The sequence below is a fragment of the Phyllobates terribilis genome, unplaced genomic scaffold (assembly GCF_046119375.1).
Source record: "Phyllobates terribilis strain yellow unplaced genomic scaffold, ASM4611937v1 Scaffold_5__5_contigs__length_657084704, whole genome shotgun sequence".
Classification (NCBI taxonomy): Eukaryota; Metazoa; Chordata; class Amphibia; order Anura; family Dendrobatidae; genus Phyllobates; species Phyllobates terribilis.
The window spans coordinates 287,893,157-287,921,071 of NW_027362765.1; the positions used below are offsets into that span (position 1 = coordinate 287,893,157).

At 43.4% G+C, this 27,915-nt stretch overlaps 1 protein-coding gene across 4 annotated transcripts in view; it reads right to left on the reverse strand.

The window, feature by feature from the left end:
• Positions 1–27,915, reverse strand: part of LOC141272979 (uncharacterized) — a 74,793-nt gene that overhangs the window by 26,492 nt on the left and 20,386 nt on the right. For 2 of the 4 annotated variants that reach the window (XM_073684226.1, XM_073684227.1), the window contains exons 2-3: positions 4,209–4,325; positions 2,306–2,540 (exon numbers count right to left, since the gene is read on the reverse strand). In XM_073684226.1, coding sequence (XP_073540327.1) covers positions 2,306–2,540; positions 4,209–4,292 — 319 coding nt within the window. In that variant the 5' untranslated portion in view covers positions 4,293–4,325. Of the gene's footprint in view, positions 1–2,305; positions 2,541–4,208; positions 4,343–27,915 lie in introns of all 4 variants that reach the window. The other 2 variants (XM_073684228.1, XM_073684225.1) reach the window with 2 other exon arrangements.

A 27,915-nucleotide genomic window follows, 5' to 3' on the forward strand; every position in this document is an offset into this window, starting at 1 on the left:
ACGCAAACCGGATGGAATAGCATGCCGCTGCAAGATGCTGTGGTTGCCATGCTGGTTCAGTATGCCTTCAATTTTGAATAAATCCCCAACAGTGTCACCAGCAAAGCACCCCCACACCATCACACCTCCTCCTCCATGCTTCACGGTGGCAACCAGGCATGTAGAGTCCATCCATTCACCTTTTCTGCGTCGCACAAAGACATGGTGGTTGGAACCAAAGATCTCAAATTTGGACTCAAAGCACAGATTTCCACTGGTCTAATGTCCATTCCTTGTGTTCTTTAGCCCAAACAAGTCTCTTCTGCTTGTTGCCTGTCCTTAGCAGTGGTTTCCTAGCAGCTATTTTACCATGAAGGCCTGCTGCACAAAGTCTCCTCTTAACAGTTGTTGTAGAGATGTGTCTGCTGCTAGAACTCTGTGTGGTATTGACCTGGTCTCTAATCTGAGCTGCTGTTAACCTGCGATTTCTGAGGCTGGTGACTCAGATAAACTTATCCTCAGAAGCAGAGGTGACTCTTGGTCTTCCTTTCCTGGGGCGGTCCTCATGTGAGCAAGTTTCTTTGTAGCGCTTGATGGTTTTTGCAACTGCTGCAACTGCACTTGAGGACACTTTCAAAGTTTTCCCAATTTTTCGGACTGACTGACCTTCATTTCTTTCTGGCCACTCGTTTTTCTTTACTTAGCTGCTTTTTTCTTGCCATAATACAAATTCTAACAGTCTATTCAGTAGGACTATCAGCTGTGTATGCACCAGACTTCTGCACAACACAACTGATTGTCCCAACCCCATTTATAAGGCAAGAAATCCCACTTATTAAACCTGACAGGGCACACCTGTGAAGTGAAAACCATTTCCGGTGACCACCTCTTGAAGCTCATCAAGAGAATGCCAAGAGTGTGAAACGCAGTAATCAAAGCAAAAGGTGGCTACTTTGAAGAACCTAGAATATAAGACATATTTTCAGTTGTTTCACACTTTTTTTGCTAAGTATATAATTCCACATGTGTTAATTCAATGCTTTGATGCCTTCAGTGTGAATGTACAATTTTCATAGTCATGAAAATACAGAAAAATCTTTAAATGAGAAGGTGTGTCCAAACTTTTGGTCTGTACTACACACACACACATTATATCACAAACCTTCACATTATCGTTTAACGTTTGATTACACTATCATCCTTTTATTTGTACATCTTTGCTTTTTCTATTTTAGAAAAAACAAAACAAAAGAGGGCCCCAAATATAACCTTCCCTCCCCCCATTAATACACCAGTTCAAACCATGCAAATAATTCAATGCACCAAATAAAGCCCAGATCTATTGACACACAGGAGTCATCTCTGATCTTTATGATCCCAGGGGACTTAATCTGTACTATATACTATTTGCTGTATATAGCAAAAATCATGGTCTCCTATGAATGCCAGCTACGGGTTGGCTTTCACAGAAGTATCACCATGACAGGCACAGGAGTCTTCAGTAGACCCCTCGCCATCATGGAAACCCTTTGGCGCCCCACAATGCCGTCACAGGTTCTCCAATGGGCGCATATAACAGTACGTTCCCATGCCAGAGATTAACAGCGGCATTTGACAGGGTAACAGCACAACAGCTCCCCTCCACCCATGGCTGTTATAAGGCAGATGATGACTGATTATTACAACCATCATCTGCTAGCAAAGATGTGGGCTTGGCTTGGCAGGGAGACGGCATATGATGTACCCTGTACGTCATATGTCATTAAGGGGTCAATCAATTTAAAATTCCAATTAAAATAAAAATAGTGTATACTCACCTCCCCAGCTGCATTGTTCCAGCAACATTGGCATGGTTATTAACAGAGGGTGACAACACATTGTTGTGTCAAATGTCTGCTACAGCCAACCAAAGACTGTTGTTTGGCTGCAGCTTTTACTATTCTGTCAGAGTAGATATCCACCGTGATGGGTCATTGATTAGCTGCAGCTGATGAGCGTCCACTGATTGGCTGCAGCAGACACGATACAACGTCACTTCACCCTCTGGGAATAGCTGCGTCGACATCGCTGAAATGACACATATGGGATGTGAATAGACATAGTTTTTATTTCAACTGGGGCCTTATACTAATTAAGCTGGGTTTGTCCAGTAATGAATAACCCCTTTAATAAATGTGACACATAGTATGTACAGTCAAAATTTGAGACAACATTCTGGTGTATTTTATTTAGGAAATTTATCCCAATGTGTATATATGATGATTTTGGGGTATGTAGTTGGCCCGTGCTCTCCTTTACTAGAAGTAGAATGACAGTCTTTTCTTACCCACTGAAGGGAGGAGTTGGTGGTTCTCCATCAGGAGATCTTTATATTGATCACACTTGTTTATCTCTCCAGTTAGCAGCAAAATGATCTTGTTGGTGAGGTCCAGGATCTTCTGATCATTGAATCTCTCCGATATCAGTGAGTGAGGTGGAGGCTCCATGATGGGGCTCTGGATCCTGCTCCATCCTTCTGATGTCACAGCCTCTGCAGATGTCTTCTTGACTACTGTGTAATCCTGTATATATGGAGAGACACAGCTAAATATCACAATATACAGTGGGGATAATAAGTATTTCATACACTGACGATTTTGCAAGGTTTCCACCTACAAAGAATGGAGAGGTCTGTAATTTTTATCGTAGGTATACTTCAACTGTGAGAGACAGAATCTAAAAAAAAAAACAAACAGAACATCACATTATGAATTTTACGTAATTCATTTGCATTTTATTGCATGAAATAAGTATTGGATACAATAGAAAAACAGAACGTAATATTTGGTACAGAAACCTTTGTTTGCAATTACAGAGGTCAGATGTTCCCTGTAGTTCTTGAGCAAGTTTGCACACACTGCAGCAGGGATTTTGGCCCCCTCCTCCATACAGATCTTCTCCAGACCTTCCAGGTTTCGGCGCGGTCACCGGGCAACATTGAGTTTCAGCTCCCTCCAAAGATTTTCTATTGGGTTCAGGTCTGGAGACTGGCTAGGCCACTCCAGGACCTTGAAATGCTTCTTAGGGTGTCACCACTTAGTTGCCCTGGCTGTGTGTTTCGGGTCATTGTCATGCTCGAAGACCCAGCCACGACCCATCTTCAATGCTCTTACTGAGAGATGGAGGTTGTTGGCCAAAATCTCACGATACATGACCCCATCCATCCTCCCTTCAATACGGTGCAGTCGTCCTGTCCCCTTTCCAGAAAAGTACCCCCAAAGTATGATGTTTCCCCCAACATGCTTCACGGTTGTGACAGTGTTCTTGGGGTTGTACTCATCCTTCTTCTTCCTCCAAACACCGTGAGTGGAGGGGATACCAAAAAGTTCTATTTTGTTCTCATCTGACCACGTGATGTTCTCCCATGCCTCCTCTGGTTCATCCAGATGGTGATTGGCGAACTTCAAAAGGGCCTAGACATGTTGTGGCTTGAGCAGGGGGACATTGGGTGCCCTGCAAGATTTTAATCCATGACGGCACATTGTGTTACTAACGGTAATGTTTGAGACTGTGGTCCCAGCTCTCTGTAGGTTATTGACCAGGTCCTCCCGTGTAGTTCTGGGCTGATTCCTGAACTTTCTCAGAATCATCCTTATCCCACAAGGCAAGATCTCGCATGGAGCCCCAGACCGAGCAAGATTGACAGTCATTTTGTGTTTCTTCCATTTTCCAATAAATGTGCCAACAGTTGTTGCCTTCTCAGCAAGCTGTTGCCTATTGTCCTTTAGCCCATCCCAGCCTTGTGCAGGTCTACAATTTTGTCCCTGGTGTCCTTACACAGTTCTTTGGTTTTGGCCATGGTGGAGAAGTTGGAGTGTGATGGATTGAGTGTGTGGACAGGTGTCTTTTATACAGGTAAAGAGTTCAAACAGGGGCAATTTGATCACCTACCAATCAGAATTCTTGCCGATTGGTAGGTGATCAAATACTGATTTCATGCGGTAAAATGCAAATGAACTATGTAAAAATCATTCAATTTGATTTTCTGGATATTTTTTTAGATTCTAACAGATGAAGTGTACCTATGATAAAAATTACATACCTCTCCATTCTTTGTAGGTGGGAAAACTTGCAAAATCAGCAGTGTATCTAATACTTATTTTCCCCACTGTATATCTCTTCACCTCTCCTGGGTGTTTTTAGTACAGAGGAAAGAGGTGTAAGGTGATATAGTTCCCAGAATCCCTCACCTCTCCAGTCAGCAGGTATATAATCTCCAGAGTGAGGTTCAATATGACCCCAGTCTTATCCCTGACGCCTTCTTCCATCCTCATAGATTCAGCAATAATTCATCCTCACCTCACAGCCTGTAAGAAATAGACATCTGAACTTGTGATTACATTAAAGAGAATCTGCAACCATAATAATAACACACAGGACACCACAGTCTGCTCCTCCTGTATAATAATAACAGACAGGACACCACAGTCTCCTCCTCCTGTATAATAATAACAGACAGGACACCACAGTCTGCTCCTCCTGTATAATAATAACAGACAGGACACCACAGTCTGCTCCTCCTGTATAATAATAACAGACAGGACACCACAGTCTGCTCCTCCTGTATAATAATAATAACAGACAGGACACCACAGTCTGCTCCTCCTGTATAATAATAATAACAGACAGGACACCACAGTCTGCTCCTCCTGTATAATAATAATAACAGACAGGACACCACAGTCTGCTCCTCCTGTATAATAATAACAGACAGGACAAAACAGTCTGCTCCTCCTGCATAATAATAACAGACAGGACACCACAGTCTGCTCCTCCTGTATAATAATAACAGACAGGACACCACAGTCTGCTCCTCCTGTATAATAATAATAACAGACAGGACACCACAGTCTGCTCCTCCTGTATAATAATAATAACAGACAGGACACCACAGTCTGCTCCTCCTGTATAATAATAATAACAGACAGGACACCACAGTCTGCTCCTCCTGTATAATAATAATAACAGACAGGACACCACAGTCTGCTCCTCCTGTATAATAATAACAGACAGGACAAAACAGTCTGCTCCTCCTGCATAATAATAACAGACAGGACACCACAGTCTGCTCCTCCTGTATAATAATAACAGACAGGACACCACAGTCTGCTCCTCCTGTATAATAACAGACAGGGCACCACAGTCTGCTCCTCCTGTATAATAAGAGACCGGACACCACAGTCTGCTCCTCCTGTATAATAATAATAACAACAACAACAACAGACAGGACACCACAGTCTGCTCCTCCTGTATAATAATAACACACAGGACACCACAGTCTGCTCCTCCTGTATAATAACAGACAGGGCACCACAGTCTGCTCCTCCTGTATGATAACAGACAGGACACCACAGTCTGCTCCTCCTGTATAATAATAACAGACAGGACACCACAGTCTGCTCCTCCTGTATAATAACAGACAGGACACAACAGTCTGCTCCTCCTGTATAATAATAACAGACAGGACACCACAGTCTGCTCCTCCTGTATAATAACAGACAGGACACCACAGTCTGCTCCTCCTGTATAATAATAACAGACAGGACACAACAGTCTGCTCCTCCTGTATAATAATAACAGACAGGACACAACAGTCTGCTCCTCCTGTATAATAATAACAGACAGGACACCACAGTCTGCTCCTCCTGTATAATAATAACAGACAGGACACCACAGTCTGCTCCTCCTGTATAATAATAACAGACAGGACACCACAGTCTGCTCCTCCTGTATAATAATAACAGACAGGACACCACAGTCTGCTCCTCCTGTATAATAATAATAACAGACAGGACACCACAGTCTGCTCCTCCTGTATAATAATAATAACAGACAGGACACCACAGTCTGCTCCTCCTGTATAATAATAATAACAGACAGGACACCACAGTCTGCTCCTCCTGTATAATAATAATAACAGACAGGACACCACAGTCTGCTCCTCCTGTATAATAATAACAGACAGGACAAAACAGTCTGCTCCTCCTGCATAATAATAAACAGACAGGACACCACAGTCTGCTCCTCCTGTATAATAACAACAGACAGGGCACCACAGTCTGCTCCTCCTGTATAATAATAATAACAGACAGGACACCACAGTCCGCTCCTCCAGTATAATAATAACGACAGGACACCACAGTCCGCTCCCCCAGTATAATAATAACAGACAGGACACCACAGTCTGCTCCTCCTCTATAATAATAATACACAGGACACCACAGTCTGCTCCTCCTGTATAATAATAATAACAGACAGGACACCACAGTCTGCTCCTCCTGTATAATAATAACAGACAGGACACCACAGTCTGCTCCTCCTGTATAATAATAACAGACAGAACACCACAGTCTGCTCCTCCTGTATAATAATAATAATAACAGACAGGACACCACAGTCTGCTCCTCCTGTATAATAATAATAATAACAGACAGGACACCACAGTCTGCTCCTCCTGTATAATAATAATAATAACAGACAGGACACCACAGTCTGCTCCTCCTGTATAATAATAATAACAGACAGGACACCACAGTCTGCTCCTCCTGTATAATAATAATAACAGACAGGACACCACAGTCTGCTCCTCCTGTATAATAATAATAACAGACAGGACACCACAGTCTGCTTCTCCTGTATAATAATAATAACAGACAGGACACCACAGTCTGCTCCTCCTGTATAATAATAATAACAGACAGGACACCACAGTCTGCTCCTCCTGTATAATAATAATAATAATAACAGACAGGACACCACAGTCTGCTCCTCCTGTATAATAATAATAATAATAACAGACAGGACACCACAGTCTGCTCCTCCTGTATAATAATAATAACAGACAGGACACCACAGTCTGCTCCTCCTGTATAATAATAATAACAGACAGGACACCACAGTCTGCTCCTCCTGTATAATAATAACAACAACAACAACAACAGACAGGACACCACAGTCTGCTCCTCCTGTATAATAATAACACACAGGACACCACAGTCTGCTCCTCCTGTATAATAATAACACACAGGACACCACAGTCTGCTCCTCCTGTATAATAACAGACAGGGCACCACAGTCTGCTCCTCCTGTATGATAACAGACAAGACACCACAGTCTGCTCCTCCTGTATAATAACAGACAGGACACCACAGTCTGCTCCTCCTGTATAATAATAACAGACAGGACACCACAGTCTGCTCCTCCTGTATAATAACAACAGACAGGACACCACAGTCTGCTCCTCCTGTATAATAACAGACAGGGCACCACAGTCTGCTCCTCCTGTATGATAACAGACAAGACACCACAGTCTGCTCCTCCTGTATAATAATAACAGACAGGACACCACAGTCTGCTCCTCCTGTATAATAATAACAGACAGGACACAACAGTCTGCTCCTCCTGTATGATAACAGACAAGACACCACAGTCTGCTCCTCCTGTATAATAATAACAGACAGGACACCACAGTCTGCTCCTCCTGTATAATAATAATAACAGACAGGACACCACAGTCTGCTCCTCCTGTATAATAATAACAGACAGGACACCACAGTCTGCTCCTCCTGTATAATAATAATAACAGACAGGACACCACAGTCTGCTCCTCCTGTATAATAATAATAACAGACAGGACACCACAGTCTGCTCCTCCTGTATAATAATAATAACAGACAGGACACCACAGTCTGCTCCTCCTGTATAATAATAACAGACAGGACACCACAGTCTTCTCCTCCTGTATAATAATAACAGACAGGACACCACAGTCTGCTCCTCCTGTATAATAATAATAACAGACAGGACACCACAGTCTGCTCCTCCTGTATAATAATAATAACAGACAGGACACCACAGTCTGCTCCTCCTGTATAATAATAATAACAGACAGGACACCACAGTCTGCTCCTCCTGTATAATAATAACAGACAGGACACCACAGTCTGCTCCTCCTGTATAATAACAGACAGGGCACCACAGTCTGCTCCTCCTGTATAATAAGAGACCGGACACCACAGTCTGCTCCTCCTGTATAATAATAATAACAACAACAACAACAGACAGGACACCACAGTCTGCTCCTCCTGTATAATAATAACACACAGGACACCACAGTCTGCTCCTCCTGTATAATAACAGACAGGGCACCACAGTCTGCTCCTCCTGTATGATAACAGACAAGACACCACAGTCTGCTCCTCCTGTATAATAACAGACAGGACACCACAGTCTGCTCCTCCTGTATAATAATAACAGACAGGACACCACAGTCTGCTCCTCCTGTATAATAACAACAGACAGGACACCACAGTCTGCTCCTCCTGTATAATAACAGACAGGGCACCACAGTCTGCTCCTCCTGTATGATAACAGACAAGACACCACAGTCTGCTCCTCCTGTATAATAATAACAGACAGGACACCACAGTCTGCTCCTCCTGTATAATAATAACAGACAGGACACAACAGTCTGCTCCTCCTGTATGATAACAGACAAGACACCACAGTCTGCTCCTCCTGTATAATAATAACAGACAGGACACCACAGTCTGCTCCTCCTGTATAATAATAATAACAGACAGGACACCACAGTCTGCTCCTCCTGTATAATAATAACAGACAGGACACCACAGTCTGCTCCTCCTGTATAATAATAATAACAGACAGGACACCACAGTCTGCTCCTCCTGTATAATAATAATAACAGACAGGACACCACAGTCTGCTCCTCCTGTATAATAATAATAACAGACAGGACACCACAGTCTGCTCCTCCTGTATAATAATAACAGACAGGACACCACAGTCTTCTCCTCCTGTATAATAATAACAGACAGGACACCACAGTCTGCTCCTCCTGTATAATAATAATAACAGACAGGACACCACAGTCTGCTCCTCCTGTATAATAATAATAACAGACAGGACACCACAGTCTGCTCCTCCTGTATAATAATAACAGACAGGACACCACAGTCTGCTCCTCCTGTATAATAATAACAGACAGGACACCACAGTCTGCTCCTCCTGTATAATAACAGACAGGGCACCACAGTCTGCTCCTCCTGTATAATAAGAGACCGGACACCACAGTCTGCTCCTCCTGTATAATAATAATAACAACAACAACAACAGACAGGACACCACAGTCTGCTCCTCCTGTATAATAATAACACACAGGACACCACAGTCTGCTCCTCCTGTATAATAACAGACAGGGCACCACAGTCTGCTCCTCCTGTATGATAACAGACAAGACACCACAGTCTGCTCCTCCTGTATAATAATAACAGACAGGACACCACAGTCTGCTCCTCCTGTATAATAACAGACAGGACACAACAGTCTGCTCCTCCTGTATAATAATAACAGCCAGGACACAACAGTCTGCTCCTCCTGTATAATAATAACAGCCAGGACCCCGCAGTCTGCTCCTCCTGTATAATAATAACAGACAGGACACAACAGTCTGCTCCTCCTGTATAATAATAACAGACAGGACACCACAGTCTGCTCCTCCTGTTTAATAATAATAACAGACAGGACACCACAGTCTGCTCCTCCTGTATAATAATAATAACAGACAGGACACCACAGTCTGCTCCTCCTGTATAATAATAATAACAGACAGGACACCACAGTCTGCTCCTCCTGTATAATAATAATAACAGACAGGACACCACAGTCTGCTCCTCCTGTATAATAATAATAACAGACAGGACACCACAGTCTGCTCCTCCTGTATAATAATAACAGACAGGACACCACAGTCTGCTCCTCCTGTATAATAATAACAGACAGGACACCACAGTCTGCTCCTCCTGTATAATAATAACAGACAGGACACCACAGTCTGCTCCTCCTGTATAATGGACAGGACACCACAGTCTGCTCCTCCTGTATAATAAGAGACCGGACACCACAGTCTGCTCCTCCTGTATAATAATAACAGACAGGACATCACAGTCTGCTCCTCCTGTATAATAATAACAGACAATACACCACAGTCTGCTCCTCCTGTATAATAATAACAGACAGGACACCACAGTCTGCTCCTCCTGTATAATAATAACAGACAGGACACCACAGTCTGCTCCTCCTGAATAATAATAACAGACAGGACACCACAGTCTGCTCCTCCTGTATAATAATAACACACAGGACACCACAGTCTGCTCCTCCTGTATAATAACAGACAGGGCACCACAGTCTGCTCCTCCTGTATGATAACAGACAAGACACCACAGTCTGCTCCTCCTGTATAATAATAACAGACAGGACACCACAGTCTGCTCCTCCTGTATAATAATAATAACAGACAGGACACCACAGTCTGCTCCTCCTGTATAATAATAACAGACAGGACACCACAGTCTTCTCCTCCTGTATAATAATAATAACAACAGACAGGACACCACAGTCTGCTCCTCCTCTATAATAATAACAGACAGGACACCACAGTCTGCTCCTCCTGTATAATAATAACAGACAGGACACCACAGTCTGCTCCTCTATAATAATAATAACAGACAGGACACCACAGTCTGCTCCTCCTGTATAATAATGACAGACAGGACACCACAGTCTGCTCCTCCTGCATAATAATAACAACAGACAGGACACCACAGTCTGCTCCTCCTGTATAATAATAACAGACAAGACACCACAGTCTACTCCTTCTGTATAATAATAACAGACAGGACACCACAGTCTGCTCCTCCTGTATAATAATAACAGACAGGACACCACAGTCTGCTCCTCCTGTATAATAATAACAGCCAGGACACCACAGTCTGCTCCTCCTGTATGATAATAATAACAGCCAGGACACCACAGTCTGCTCCTCCTGCATGATAATAATAACAGCCAGGACACCACAGTCTGCTCCTCCTGTATGATAATAATAACAGACAGGACACCACAGTCTGCTCCTCCTGTATAATAATAACAGACAGGACACCACAGTCTGCTCCTCCTGTATAATAATAACACACTGGACACCACAGTCTGCTCCTCCTGTATAATAAAAACAGACAGGACACCACAGTCTGCTCCTCCTGTATAGTAATAACAGACAGGACACCACAGTCTGCTCCTCCTGTATAATAATAACAGACAGGACACCACAGTCTGCTCCTCCTGTATAATAATAACAGACAGGACACCACAGTCTGCTCCTCCTGTATAACAATAACAGACAGGACACCACAGTCTGCTCCTCCTGTATAATAATAATAATAATAATAGCAGACAGGACACCACAGTCTGCTCCTCCTGTATAATAACACAGGACACCACAGTCTGCTCCTCCTGTATAATAAAAACAGACAGGACACCACAGTCTGCTCCTCCTGTATAGTAATAACAGACAGGACACCACAGTCTGCTCCTCCTGTATAATAATAACAGACAGAACACCACAGTCTGCTCCTCCTGTATAATAATAATAACAGACAGGACACCACAGTCTGCTCCTCCTGTATAATAATAACACACAGGACACCACAGTCTGCTCCTCCTGTATAATAATAACAGACAGGACACCACAGTCTGCTCCTCCTGTATAATAATAACATACAAGACACCACAGTCTACTCCTCCTGTATAATAATAACAGACAGGACACCACAGTCTGCTCCTCCTGTATAATAATAACAGACAGGACACCACAGTCTGCTCCTCCTGTATAATAATAACAGACAGGACACCACAGTCTGCTCCTCCTGTATGATAATAATAACAGCCAGGACACCACAGTCTGCTCCTCCTGCATGATAATAATAACAGCCAGGACACCACAGTCTGCTCCTCCTGTATGATAATAATAACAGACAGGACACCACAGTCTGCTCCTCCTGTATAATAATAACAGACAGGACACCACAGTCTGCTCCTCCTGTATAATAATAACAGACAGGACACCACAGTCTGCTCCTCCTGTATAATAATAACAGACAGGACACCACAGTCTGCTCCTCCTGTATAATAATAACAGACAGGACACCACAGTCTGCTCCTCCTGTATGATAATAATAACAGCCAGGACACCACAGTCTGCTCCTCCTGCATGATAATAATAACAGCCAGGACACCACAGTCTGCTCCTCCTGTATGATAATAATAACAGACAGGACACCACAGTCTGCTCCTCCTGTATAATAATAACAGACAGGACACCACAGTCTGCTCCTCCTGTATAATAATAACAGACAGGACACCACAGTCTGCTCCTCCTGTATAATAATAACAGACAGGACACCACAGTCTGCTCCTCCTGTATAATAATAACAGACAGGACACCACAGTCTGCTCCTCCTGTATAATAATAACAGACAGGACACCACAGTCTGCTCCTCCTGTATAATAATAACACACTGGACACCACAGTCTGCTCCTCCTGTATAGTAATAACAGACAGAACACCACAGTCTGCTCCTCCTGTATAATAATAACAGACAGGACACCACAGTCTGCTCCTCCTGTATAACAATAACAGACAGGACACCACAGTCTGCTCCTCCTGTATAATAATAATAGCAGACAGGACACCACAGTCTGCTCCTCCTGTATAATAACACAGGACACCACAGTCTGCTCCTCCTGTATAATAAAAACAGACAGGACACCACAGTCTGCTCCTCCTGTATAGCAATAACAGACAGGACACCACAGTCTGCTCCTCCTGTATAATAATAACAGACAGGACACCACAGTCTGCTCCTCCTGTATAATATTGGACAGGACACCACAGTCTGCTCCTCCTGTATAATAAGAGACCGGACACCACAGTCTGCTCCTCCTGTATAATAATAATAACAACAACAACAACAGACAGGACACCACAGTCTGCTCCTCCTGTATAATAATAACAGACAGGACACCACAGTCTGCTCCTCCTGTATAATAATAATAACAGACAGGACACCACAGTCTGCTTCTCCTGTATAATAATAATAATAGCAGACAGGACACCACAGTCTGCTCCTCCTGTATAATAATAACAGACAGGACACCACAGTCTGCTCCTCCTGTATGATAATAATAACAGCCAGGACACCACAGTCTGCTCCTCCTGTATGATAATAATAACAGCCAGGACACCACAGTCTGCTCCTCCTGTATAATAATAACAGACAGGACACCACAGTCTGCTCCTCCTGTATAATAATAACAGACAGGACACCACAGTCTGCTCCTCCTGTATAATAATAACAGACAGGACACCACAGTCTGCTCCTCCTGTATAATAATAACAGACAGGACACCACAGTCTGCTCCTCCTGTATAATAATAACAGACAGGACACCACAGTCTGCTCCTCCTGTATAATAATAACACACTGGACACCACAGTCTGCTCCTCCTGTATAATAATAACACACTGGACACCACAGTCTGCTCCTCCTGTATAGTAATAACAGACAGAACACCACAGTCTGCTCCTCCTGTATAATAATAACAGACAGGACACCACAGTCTGCTCCTCCTGTATAACAATAACAGACAGGACACCACAGTCTGCTCCTCCTGTATAATAATAATAATAATAATAGCAGACAGGACACCACAGTCTGCTCCTCCTGTATAATAACACAGGACACCACAGTCTGCTCCTCCTGTATAATAAAAACAGACAGGACACCACAGTCTGCTCCTCCTGTATAGTAATAACAGACAGGACACCACAGTCTGCTCCTCCTGTATAATAATAACAGACAGGACACCACAGTCTGCTCCTCCTGTATAATAATAACAGACAGGACACCACAGTCTGCTCCTCCTGTATAATAATAACAGACAGGACACCACAGTCTGCTCCTCCTGTATAATAATGGACAGGACACCACAGTCTGCTCCTCCTGTATAATAAGAGACCGGACACCACAGTCTGCTCCTCCTGTATAATAATAATAATAACAACAACAACAACAACAGACAGGACACCACAGTCTGCTCCTCCTGTATAATAATAACAGACAGGACACCACAGTCTGCTCCTCCTGTATAATAATAATAACAGACAGGACACCAAAGTCTGCTTCTCCTGTATAATAATAATAATAGCAGACAGGACACCACAGTCTGCTCCTCCTGTATAATAATAACAGACAGGACACCACAGTCTGCTCCTCCTGTATGATAATAATAACAGCCAGGACACCACAGTCTGCTCCTCCTGTATGATAATAGTAACAGCCAGGACACCACAGTCTGCTCCTCCTGTATGATAATAATAACAGACAGGACACCACAGTCTGCTCCTCCTGTATAATAATAACAGACAGGACACCACAGTCTGCTCCTCCTGTATAATAATAACAGACAGGACACCACAGTCTGCTCCTCCTGTATAATAATAACAGACAGGACACCACAGTCTGCTCCTCCTGTATAATAATAACACACTGGACACCACAGTCTGCTCCTCCTGTATAGTAATAACAGACAGAACACCACAGTCTGCTCCTCCTGTATAATAATAACAGACAGGACACCACAGTCTGCTCCTCCTGTATAACAATAACAGACAGGACACCACAGTCTGCTCCTCCTGTATAATAATAATAATAATAATAGCAGACAGGACACCACAGTCTGCTCCTCCTGTATAATAACACAGGACACCACAGTCTGCTCCTCCTGTATAATAAAAACAGACAGGACACCACAGTCTGCTCCTCCTGTATAGTAATAACAGACAGGACACCACAGTCTGCTCCTCCTGTATAATAATAACAGACAGGACACCACAGTCTGCTCCTCCTGTATAATAATAACAGACAGGACACCACAGTCTGCTCCTCCTGTATAATAATAACAGACAGGACACCACAGTCTGCTCCTCCTGTATAATAATAATAACAACAACAACAACAACAGACAGGACACCACAGTCTGCTCCTCCTGTATAATAATAACAGACAGGACACCACAGTCTGCTCCTCCTGTATAATAATAATAACAGACAGGACACCACAGTCTGCTTCTCCTGTATAATAATAATAATAATAGACAGGACACCACAGTCTGCTCCTCCTGTATAATAATAACAGACAGGACACCACAGTCTGCTCCTCCTGTATAATAATAACAGACAGGACACCACAGTCTGCTCCTCCTGTATAATAATAATAATAACAGACAGGACAACACAGTCTGCTCCTCCTGTATAATAATAATAACAGACAGGACACCACAGTCTGCTCCTCCTGTATAATAATAACAGACAGGGCACCACAGTCTGCTCCTCCTGTATAATAATAACAGACAGGACACCACAGTCTGCTCCTCCTGTATAATAATAACAGACAGGACACAACAGTCTGCTCCTCCTGTATAATAATAACAGACAGGACCCCACAGTCTGCTCCTCCTGTATAATAATAATAACAGACAGGACCCCACAGTCTGCTCCTCCTGTATAATAATAATAACAGACAGGACACCACAGTCTGCTCCTCCTGTATAATAATAACAACAGACAGGACACCACAGTCTGCTCCTCCTGTATAATAATAACAACAGACAGGACACCACAGTCTGCTCCTCCTGTATAATAATAACAGACAGGACACCACAGTCTGCTCCTCCTGTATAATAATAATAACAGACAGGACACCACAGTCTGCTTCTCCTGTATAATAATAATAACAGACAGGACACCACAGTCTGCTCCTCCTGTATAATAACAACAGACAGGACACCACAGTCTGCTCCTCCTGTATAATAATAATAACAGACAGGACACCACAGTCTGCTCCTCCTGTATAATAATAACAGACAGGACACCACAGTCTGCTCCTCCTGTATAATAATAACAGACAGGACACCACAGTCTGCTCCTCCTGTATAATGGACAGGACACCACAGTCTGCTCCTCCTGTATAATAAGAGACCGGACACCACAGTCTGCTCCTCCTGTATAATAATAATAACAACAACAACAACAGACAGGACACCACAGTCTGCTCCTCCTGTATAATAATAACACACAGGACACCACAGTCTGCTCCTCCTGTATAATAACAGACAGGGCACCACAGTCTGCTCCTCCTGTATGATAACAGACAGGACACCACAGTTTGCTCCTCCTGTATAATAACAATAACAACAACAACAGACAGGACACCACAGTCTGCTCCTCCTGTATAATAATAACACACAGGACACCACAGTCTGCTCCTCCTGTATAATAACAGACAGGACACCACAGTCTGCTCCTCTATAATAATAATAACAGACAGGACACCAGAGTCTGCTCCTCCTGCATAATAATAACAACAGACAGGACACCACAGTCTGCTCCTCCTGTATAATAATAACAGATAAGACACCACAGTCTGCTCCTCCTGTATAATAATAACAGACAGGACACCACAGTCTGCTCCTCCTGTATAATAATAACAGAGAGGACACCACAGTCTGCTCCTCCTGTATAATAATAATAACAGCCAGGACACCACAGTCTGCTCCTCCTGTATAATAATAATAACAGCCAGGACACCACAGTCTGCTCCTCCTGTATGATAATAATAACAGACAGGACACCACAGTCTGCTCCTCCTGTATAATAATAATAACAGACAGGACACCACAGTCTGCTCCTCCTGTATAATAATAACAGACAGGACACCACAGTCTGCTCCTCCTGTATAATAATAACAGCCAGGACACCACAGTCTGCTCCTCCTGTATGATAATAATAACAGACAGGACACCACAGTCTGCTCCTCCTGTATAATAATAACAGACAGGACACCACAGTCTGCTCCTCCTGTATAATAATAACAGACAGGACACCACAGTCTGCTCCTCCTGTATAATAATAACAGACAGGACACCACAGTCTGCTCCTCCTGTATAATAATAACAACAGACAGGACACCACAGTCTGCTCCTCCTGTATAATAATAACAACAGACAGGACACCACAGTCTGCTCCTCCTGTATAATAATAACAACAGACAGGACACCACAGTCTGCTCCTCCTGCATAATAACAGCCAGGACACCACAGTCTGCTCCTCCTGCATAATAACAGCCAGGACACCACAGTCTGCTGCTCCTGTATAATAATAACAACAGACAGGACACCACAGTCTGCTCCTCCTGTATAATAATAACAGACAGGACACCACAGTCTGCTCCTCCTGTATAATAATAACAGACAGAACACCACAGTCTGCTCCTCCTGTATAATAATAACAGACAGGACACCACAGTCTGCTCCTCCTGTATAATAATAACAGACAGGACACCACAGTCTGCTCCTCCTGTATAATAATAATAATAATAATAACAGACAGGACACCACAGTCTGCTCCTCCTGTATAATAATAATAACAGACAGGACACCACAGTCTGCTCCTCCTGTATAATAATAACAGACAGGACACCACAGTCTGCTCCTCCTGTATAATAATAACACACAGGACACCACAGTCTGCTCCTCCTGTATAATAATAACAGACAGGACACCACAGTCTGCTCCTCCTGTATAATAATGGACAGGACACCACAGTCTGCTCCTCCTGTATAATAAGAGACCGGACACCACAGTCTGCTCCTCCGGTATAATAATAATAACAACAACAACAACAGACAGGACACCACAGTCTGCTCCTCCTGTATAATAATAACAGACAGGACACCACAGTCTGCTCCTCCTGTATAATAATAATAACAGACAGGACACCACAGTCTGCTTCTCCTGTATAATAATAATAATAATAACAGACAGGACACCACACTCTGCTCCTCCTGTATAATAATAACAGACAGGACCCCACAGTCTGCTCCTCCTGTATAATAATAATAACAGACAGGACACCACAGTCTGCTCCTCCTGTATAATAATAACAACAGACAGGACACCACGGTCTGCTCCTCCTGTATAATAATAACAACAGACAGGACACCACAGTCTGCTCCTCCTGTATAATAATAACAGACAGGACACCACAGTCTGCTCCTCCTGTATAATAATAATAACAGACAGGACACCACAGTCTGCTCCTCCTGTATAATAATAATAACAGACAGGACACCACAGTCTGCTCCTCCTGTATAATAATAATAACAGACAGGACACCACAGTCTGCTCCTCCTGTATAATAATAATAACAGACAGGACACCACAGTCTGCTCCTCCTGTATAATAATAACAGACAGGACACCACAGTCTGCTCCTCCTGTATAATAATAACAGACAGGACACCACAGTCTGCTCCTCCTGTATAATGGACAGGACACCACAGTCTGCTCCTCCTGTATAATAAGAGACCGGACACCACAGTCTGCTCCTCCTGTATAATAATAACAACAACAACAACAGACAGGACACCACAGTCTGCTCCTCCTGTATAATAATAACACACAGGACACCACAGTCTGCTCCTCCTGTATAATAACAGACAGGGCACCACAGTCTGCTCCTCCTGTATGATAACAGACAAGACACCACAGTCTGCTCCTCCTGTATAATAATGACAGACAGGACACCACAGTCTGCTCCTCCTGCATAATAATAACAACAGACAGGACACCACAGTCTGCTCCTCCTGTATAATAATAACAGACAAGACACCACAGTCTGCTCCTCCTGTATAATAATAACAGACAGGACACCACAGTCTGCTCCTCCTGTATGATAATAATAACAGACAGGACACCACAGTCTGCTCCTCCTGTATGATAATAATAACAGCCAGGACACCACAGTCTGCCCCTCCTGTATGATAATAATAACAGCCAGGACACCACAGTCTGCTCCTCCTGTATGATAATAATAACAGCCAGGACACCACAGTCTGCTCCTCCTGTATGATAATAATAACAGACAGGACACCACAGTCTGCTCCTCCTGTATAATAATAACAGACAGGACACCACAGTCTGCTCCTCCTGTATAATAATAACAGACAGGACACCACAGTCTGCTCCTCCTGTATAATAATAACAGACAGGACACCACAGTCTGCTCCTCCTGTATAATAATAACAGACAGGACACCACAGTCTGCTCCTCCTGTATAATAATAACAGACAGGACACCACAGTCTGCTCCTCCTGTATAATAATAACAACAGACAGGACACCACAGTCTGCTCCTCCTGCATAATAACAGCCAGGACACCACAGTCTGCTCCTCCTGTATAATAATAACACACTGGACACCACAGTCTGCTCCTCCTGTATAGTAATAACAGACAGAACACCACAGTCTGCTCCTCCTGTATAATAATAACAGACAGGACACCACAGTCTGCTCCTCCTGTATAACAATAACAGACAGGACACCACAGTCTGCTCCTCCTGTATAATAATAATAATAATAATAATAATAATAGCAGACAGGACACCACAGTCTGCTCCTCCTGTATAATAACACAGGACACCACAGTCTGCTCCTCCTGTATAATAAAAACAGACAGGACACCACAGTCTGATCCTCCTGTATAGTAATAACAGACAGGACACCACAGTCTGCTCCTCCTGTATAATAATAACAGACAGGACACCACAGTCTGCTCCTCCTGTATAATAATAACAGACAGGACACCACAGTCTGCTCCTCCTGTATAATAACAACAGACAGGACACAACAGTCTGCTCCTCCTGTATAATAATAACAGACAGGACACCACAGTCTGCTCCTCCTGTATAATAATAACAACAGACAGGACACCACAGTCTGCTCCTCCTGTATAATAATAACAACAGACAGGACACCACAGTCTGCTCCTCCTGTATAATAATAACAGACAGGACACCACAGTCTGCTCCTCCTGTATAATAATAATAACAGACAGGACACCACAGTCTGCTCCTCCTGTATAATAATAATAACAGACAGGACACCACAGTCTGCTCCTCCTGTATAATAATAATAACAGACAGGACACCACAGTCTGCTCCTCCTGTATAATAATAATAACAGACAGGACACCACAGTCTGCTCCTCCTGTATAATAATAACAGACAGGACACCACAGTCTGCTCCTCCTGTATAATAATAACAGACAGGACACCACAGTCTGCTCCTCCTGTATAATGGACAGGACACCACAGTCTGCTCCTCCTGTATAATAAGAGACCGGACACCACAGTCTGCTCCTCCTGTATAATAATAACAACAACAACAACAGACAGGACACCACAGTCTGCTCCTCCTGTATAATAATAACACACAGGACACCACAGTCTGCTCCTCCTGTATAATAACAGACAGGGCACCACAGTCTGCTCCTCCTGTATGATAACAGACAAGACACCACAGTCTGCTCCTCCTGTATAATAATGACAGACAGGACACCACAGTCTGCTCCTCCTGCATAATAATAACAACAGACAGGACACCACAGTCTGCTCCTCCTGTATAATAATAACAGACAAGACACCACAGTCTGCTCCTCCTGTATAATAATAACAGACAGGACACCACAGTCTGCTCCTCCTGTATGATAATAATAACAGACAGGACACCACAGTCTGCTCCTCCTGTATGATAATAATAACAGCCAGGACACCACAGTCTGCCCCTCCTGTATGATAATAATAACAGCCAGGACACCACAGTCTGCTCCTCCTGTATGATAATAATAACAGCCAGGACACCACAGTCTGCTCCTCCTGTATGATAATAATAACAGACAGGACACCACAGTCTGCTCCTCCTGTATAATAATAACAGACAGGACACCACAGTCTGCTCCTCCTGTATAATAATAACAGACAGGACACCACAGTCTGCTCCTCCTGTATAATAATAACAGACAGGACACCACAGTCTGCTCCTCCTGTATAATAATAACAGACAGGACACCACAGTCTGCTCCTCCTGTATAATAATAACAACAGACAGGACACCACAGTCTGCTCCTCCTGCATAATAACAGCCAGGACACCACAGTCTGCTCCTCCTGTATAATAATAACACACTGGACACCACAGTCTGCTCCTCCTGTATAGTAATAACAGACAGAACACCACAGTCTGCTCCTCCTGTATAATAATAACAGACAGGACACCACAGTCTGCTCCTCCTGTATAACAATAACAGACAGGACACCACAGTCTGCTCCTCCTGTATAATAATAATAATAATAATAATAATAGCAGACAGGACACCACAGTCTGCTCCTCCTGTATAATAACACAGGACACCACAGTCTGCTCCTCCTGTATAATAAAAACAGACAGGACACCACAGTCTGATCCTCCTGTATAGTAATAACAGACAGGACACCACAGTCTGCTCCTCCTGTATAATAATAACAGACAGGACACCACAGTCTGCTCCTCCTGTATAATAATAACAGACAGGACACCACAGTCTGCTCCTCCTGTATAATAACAACAGACAGGACACAACAGTCTGCTCCTCCTGTATAATAATAACAGACAGGACACCACAGTCTGCTCCTCCTGTATAATAATAACAGACAGGACACCACAGTCTGCTCCTCCTGTATAATAATAACAGACAGGACACCACAGTCTGCTCCTCCTGTATAATAATAACAGACAGGACACCACAGTCTGCTCCTCCTGTATAATAATGGACAGGACACCACAGTCTGCTCCTCCTGTATAATAAGAGACCGGACACCACAGTCTGCTCCTCCTGTATAATAATAATAACAACAACAACAACAGACAGGACACCACAGTCTGCTCCTCCTGTATAATAATAACAGACAGGACACCACAGTCTGCTCCTCCTGTATAATAATAATAACAGACAGGACACCACAGTCTGCTTCTCCTGTATAATAATAATAATAACAGACAGGACACCACAGTCTGCTCCTCCTGTATAATAATAACAGACAGGACACCACAGTCTGCTCCTCCTGTATAATAATAACAGACAGGACACCACAGTCTGCTCCTCCTGTATAATAATAATAATAATAACAGACAGGACACCACAGTCTGCTCCTCCTGTATAATAATAATAACAGACAGGACACCACAGTCTGCTCCTCCTGTATAATAATAACAGACAGGACACCACAGTCTGCTCCTCCTGTATAATAATAACACACAGGGCACCACAGTCTGCTCCTCCTGTATGATAACAGACAAGACACCACAGTCTGCTCCTCCTGTATAATAATAACAGACAGGACACCACAGTCTGCTCCTCCTGTATAATAATAATAACAGACAGGACACCACAGTCTGCTCCTCCTGTATAATAATAATAACAGACAGGACACCACAGTCTGCTCCTCCTGTATAATAATAATAACAGACAGGACACCACAGTCTGCTCCTCCTGTATAATAATAACAGACAGGACACCACAGTCTGCTCTTCCTGTATAATAATAACAGACAGGACACCACAGTCTGCTCCTCCTGTATAATAATAATAATAACAGACAGGACACCACAGTCTGCTCCTCCTGTATAATAATAACAGACAGGACACCACAGTCTGCTCCTCCTGTATAATAATAACAGACAGGACACCACAGTCTGCTCCTCCTGTATGATAACAGACAAGACACCACAGTCTGCTCCTCCTGTATAATAATAACAGACAGGACACCACAGTCTGCTCCTCCTGTATAATAATAATAACAGACAGGACACCACAGTCTGCTCCTCCTGTATAATAATAATAACAGACAGGACACCACAGTCTGCTCCTCCTGTATAATAATAATAACAACAGACAGGACACCACAGTCTGCTCCTCCTGTATAATAATAATAACAGACAGGACACCACAGTCTGCTCCTCCTCTATAATAATAATAATAATAACAGACAGGACACCACAGTCTGCTCCTCTATAATAATAATAACAGACAGGACACCACAGTCTGCTCCTCTATAATAATAATAACAGACAGGACACCACAGTCTGCTCCTCCTGTATAATAATGACAGACAGGACACCACAGTCTGCTCCTCCTGTATAATAATGACAGACAGGACACCACAGTCTGCTCCTCCTGCATAATAATAACAACAGACAGGACACCACAGTCTGCTCCTCCTGTATAATAATAACAGACAGGACACCACAGTCTGCTCCTCCTGTATAATAATAACAGACAGGACACCACAGTCTGCTCCTCCTGTATGATAATAATAAGTTCCAGGACACCACAGTCTGCTCCTCCTGTATGATAATAACAGACAGGACACCACAGTCTGCTCCTCCTGTATAATAATAACAACAGACAGGACACCACAGTCTGCTCCTCCTGCATAGTAACAGCCAGGACACCACAGTCCGCTCCTCCTGCATAATAACAGCCAGGACACCACAGTCTGCTCCTCCTGTATAATAATAACACACTGGACACCACAGTCTGCTCCTCCTGTATAGTAATAACAGACAGAACACCACAGTCTGCTCCTCCTGTATAATAATAACAGACAGGACACCACAGTCTGCTCCTCCAGTATAACAATAACAGACAGGACACCACAGTCTGCTCCTCCTGTATAATAATAATAATAGCAGACAGGACACCACAGTCTGCTCCTCCTGTATAATAACACAGGACACCACAGTCTGTTCCTCCTGTATAATAAAAACAGACAGGACACCACAGTCTGCTCCTCCTGTATAATAATAACAGACAGGACACCACAGTCTGCTCCTCCTGTATAATAATAATAACAACAACAACAACAGACAGGACACCACAGTCTGCTCCTCCTGTATAATAATAACACACAGGACACCACAGTCTGCTCCTCCTGTATAATAACAGACAGGGCACCACAGTCTTCTCCTCCTGTATAATAATAACAGACAGGACACCACAGTCTGCTCCTCCTGTATAATAATAACAGACAGGACACCACAGTGTGCTCCTCCTGTATAATAATAATAACAACAGACAGGACACCACAGTCTGCTCCTCCTGTATAATAATAACAGACAGGACACCACAGTCTGCTCCTCTATAATAATAATAACAGCCAGGACACCACAGTCTGCTCCTCCTGTATAATAATAACACACTGGACACCACAGTCTGCTCCTCCTGTATAGTAATAACAGACAGAACACCACAGTCTGCTCCTCCTGTATAATAATAACAGACAGGACACCACAGTCTGCTCCTCTATAATAATAATAACAGACAGGACACCACAGTCTGCTCCTCCTGTATAATAATGACAGACAGGACACCACAGTCTGCTCCTCCTGTATAATAATGACAGACAGGACACCACAGTCTGCTCCTCCTGTATGATAACAGACAAGACACCACAGTCTCCTCCTCCTGTATAATAATAACAGACAGGACACCACAGTCTGCTCCTCCTGTATAATAATAACAGACAGGACACCACAGTGTGCTCCTCCTGTATAATAATAATAACAACAGACAGGACACCACAGTCTGCTCCTCCTCTATAATAATAATAATAATAACAGACAGGACACCACAGTCTGCTCCTCTATAATAATAATAACAGCCAGGACACCACAGTCTGCTCCTCCTGTATAATAATAACACACTGGACACCACAGTCTGCTCCTCCTGTATAGTAATAACAGACAGAACACCACAGTCTGCTCCTCCTGTATAATAATAACAGACAGGACACCACAGTCTGCTCCTCTATAATAATAATAACAGACAGGACACCACAGTCTGTTCCTCCTGTATAATAAAAACAGACAGGACACCACAGTCTGCTCCTCCTGTATAGTAATAACAGACAGGACACCACAGTCTGCTCCTCCTGTATAATAATAACAGACAGGACACCACAGTCTGCTCCTCCTGTATAATAATAACAGACAGGACACCACAGTCTGCTCCTCCTGTATAATAATAACAGACAGGACACCACAGTCTGCTCCTACTGTATAATAATAACAGACAGGACACCCCAGTCTGCTCCTCCTGTATAATAATAACAGACAGGACACCACAGTCTGCTCCTCCTGTATAATAATAACAGACAGGACACCACAGTCTGCTCCTCCTGTATAATAATAACAGCCAGGACACCACAGTCTGCTCCTCCTGTATGATAATAATAACAGCCAGGACACCACAGTCTGCTCCTCCTGTATGATAATAACAGACAGGACACCACAGTCTGCTCCTCCTGTATAATAATAACAACAGACAGGACACCACAGTCTGCTCCTCCTGCATAGTAACAGCCAGGACACCACAGTCCGCTCCTCCTGCATAATAACAGCCAGGACACCACAGTCTGCTCCTCCTGTATAATAATAACACACTGGACACCACAGTCTGCTCCTCCTGTATAGTAATAACAGACAGAACACCACAGTCTGCTCCTCCTGTATAATAATAACAGACAGGACACCACAGTCTGCTCCTCCAGTATAACAATAACAGACAGGACACCACAGTCTGCTCCTCCTGTATAATAATAATAATAGCAGACAGGACACCACAGTCTGCTCCTCCTGTATAATAACACAGGACACCACAGTCTGTTCCTCCTGTATAATAAAAACAGACAGGACACCACAGTCTGCTCCTCCTGTATAGTAATAACAGACAGGACACCACAGTCTGCTCCTCCTGTATAATAATAACAGACAGGACACCACAGTCTGCTCCTCCTGTATAATAATAACAGACAGGACACCACAGTCTGCTCCTCCTGTATAATAATAACAGACAGGACACCACAGTCTGCTCCTCCTGTATAATAATGGACAGGACACCACAGTCTGCTCCTCCTGTATAATAAGAGACCGGACACCACAGTCTGCTCCTCCTGTATAATAATAATAACAACAACAACAACAACAACAACAGACAGGACACCACAGTCTGCTCCTCCTGTATAATAATAACAGACAGGACACCACAGTCTGCTCCTCCTGTATAATAATAATAACAGACAGGACACCACAGTCTGCTCCTCCTGTATAATAATAACAGACAGGACACCACAGTCTTCTCCTCCTGTATAATAATAACAGACAGGACACCACAGTCTGCTCCTCCTGTATAATAATAATAATAATAACAGACAGGACACCACAGTCTGCTCCTCCTGTATAATAATAATAACAGACAGGACACCACAGTCTGCTCCTCCTGTATAATAATAACAGACAGGACACCACAGTCTGCTCCTCCTGTATAATAATAACAGACAGGACACCACAGTCTGCTCCTCCTGTATAATAATAACAGACAGGACACCACAGTCTGCTCCTCCTGTATAATAAGAGACCGGACACCACAGTCTGCTCCTCCTGTATAATAATAATAACAACAACAACAGACAGGACACCACAGTCTGCTCCTCCTGTATAATAATAACACACAGGACACCACAGTCTGCTCCTCCTGTATAATAATAATAACAGACAGGACACCACAGTCTGCTCCTCCTGTATAATAACAGACAGGGCACCACAGTCTGCTCCTCCTGTATAATAATAACAGACAGGACACAACAGTCTGCTCCTCCTGTATAATAATAACAGACAGGACCCCACAGTCTGCTCCTCCTGTATAATAATAATAACAGACAGGACACCACAGTCTGCTCCTCCTGTATAATAATAATAACAGACAGGACACCACAGTCTGCTCCTCCTGTATAATAATAACAGACAGGACACCACAGTCTGCTCCTCCTGTATAATAATAACAGACAGGACACCACAGTCTGCTCCTCCTGTATAATAATAATAACAGACAGGACACCACAGTCTGCTCCTCCTGTATAATAATAATAACAGACAGGACACCGCAGTCTGCTCCTCCTGTATAATAATAACAGACAGGACACCACAGTCTGCTCCTCCTGTATAATAATAACAGACAGGACACCACAGTCTGCTCCTCCTGTATAATAATAACAGACAGGACACCACAGTCTGCTCCTCCTGTATATTAATAACAGACAGGACACCACAGTCTGCTCCTCCTGTATAATAATAATAACAACAACAACAACAACAGACAGGACACCACAGTCTGCTCCTCCTGTATAATAATAACACACAGGACACCACAGTCTGCTCCTCCTGTATAATAACAGACAGGGCACCACAGTCTGCTCCTCCTGTATGATAACAGACAAGACACCACAGTCTCCTCCTCCTGTATAATAATAACAGACAGGACACCACAGTCTGCTCCTCCTGTATAATAATAACAGACAGGACACCACAGTGTGCTCCTCCTGTATAATAATAATAACAACAGACAGGACACCACAGTCTGCTCCTCCTCTATAATAATAATAATAACAGACAGGACACCACAGTCTGCTCCTCTATAATAATAATAATAACAGACAGGACACCACAGTCTGCTCCTTCTGCATAATAATAACAACAGACAGGACACCACAGTCTGCTCCTCCTGTATAATAATAACAGACAAGACACCACAGTCTGCTCCTCCTGTATAATAATAACAGACAGGACACCACAGTCTGCTCCTCCTGTATAATAATAACAGACAGAACACCACAGTCTGCTCCTCCTGTATGATAATAACAGCCAGGACACCACAGTCTGCTCCTCCTGTATAATAATAACAGCCAGGACACCACAGTCTGCTCCTCCTGTATAATAATAACAGCCAGGACACCACAGTCTGCTCCTCCTGTATAATAATAACAGCCAGGACACCACAGTCTGCTCCTCCTGTATGATAATAACAGCCAGGACACCACAGTCTGCTCCTCCTGTATAATAATAACAGACAGGACACCACAGTCTGCTCCTCCTGTATAATAATAACAGACAGGACACCACAGTCTGCTCCTCCTGTATAATAATAACAACAGACAGGACACCACAGTCTGCTCCTCCTGTATGATAATAACAGACAGGACACCACAGTCTGCTCCTCCTGTATAATAATAACAGCCAGGACACCACAGTCTGCTCCTCCTGTATAATAATAACA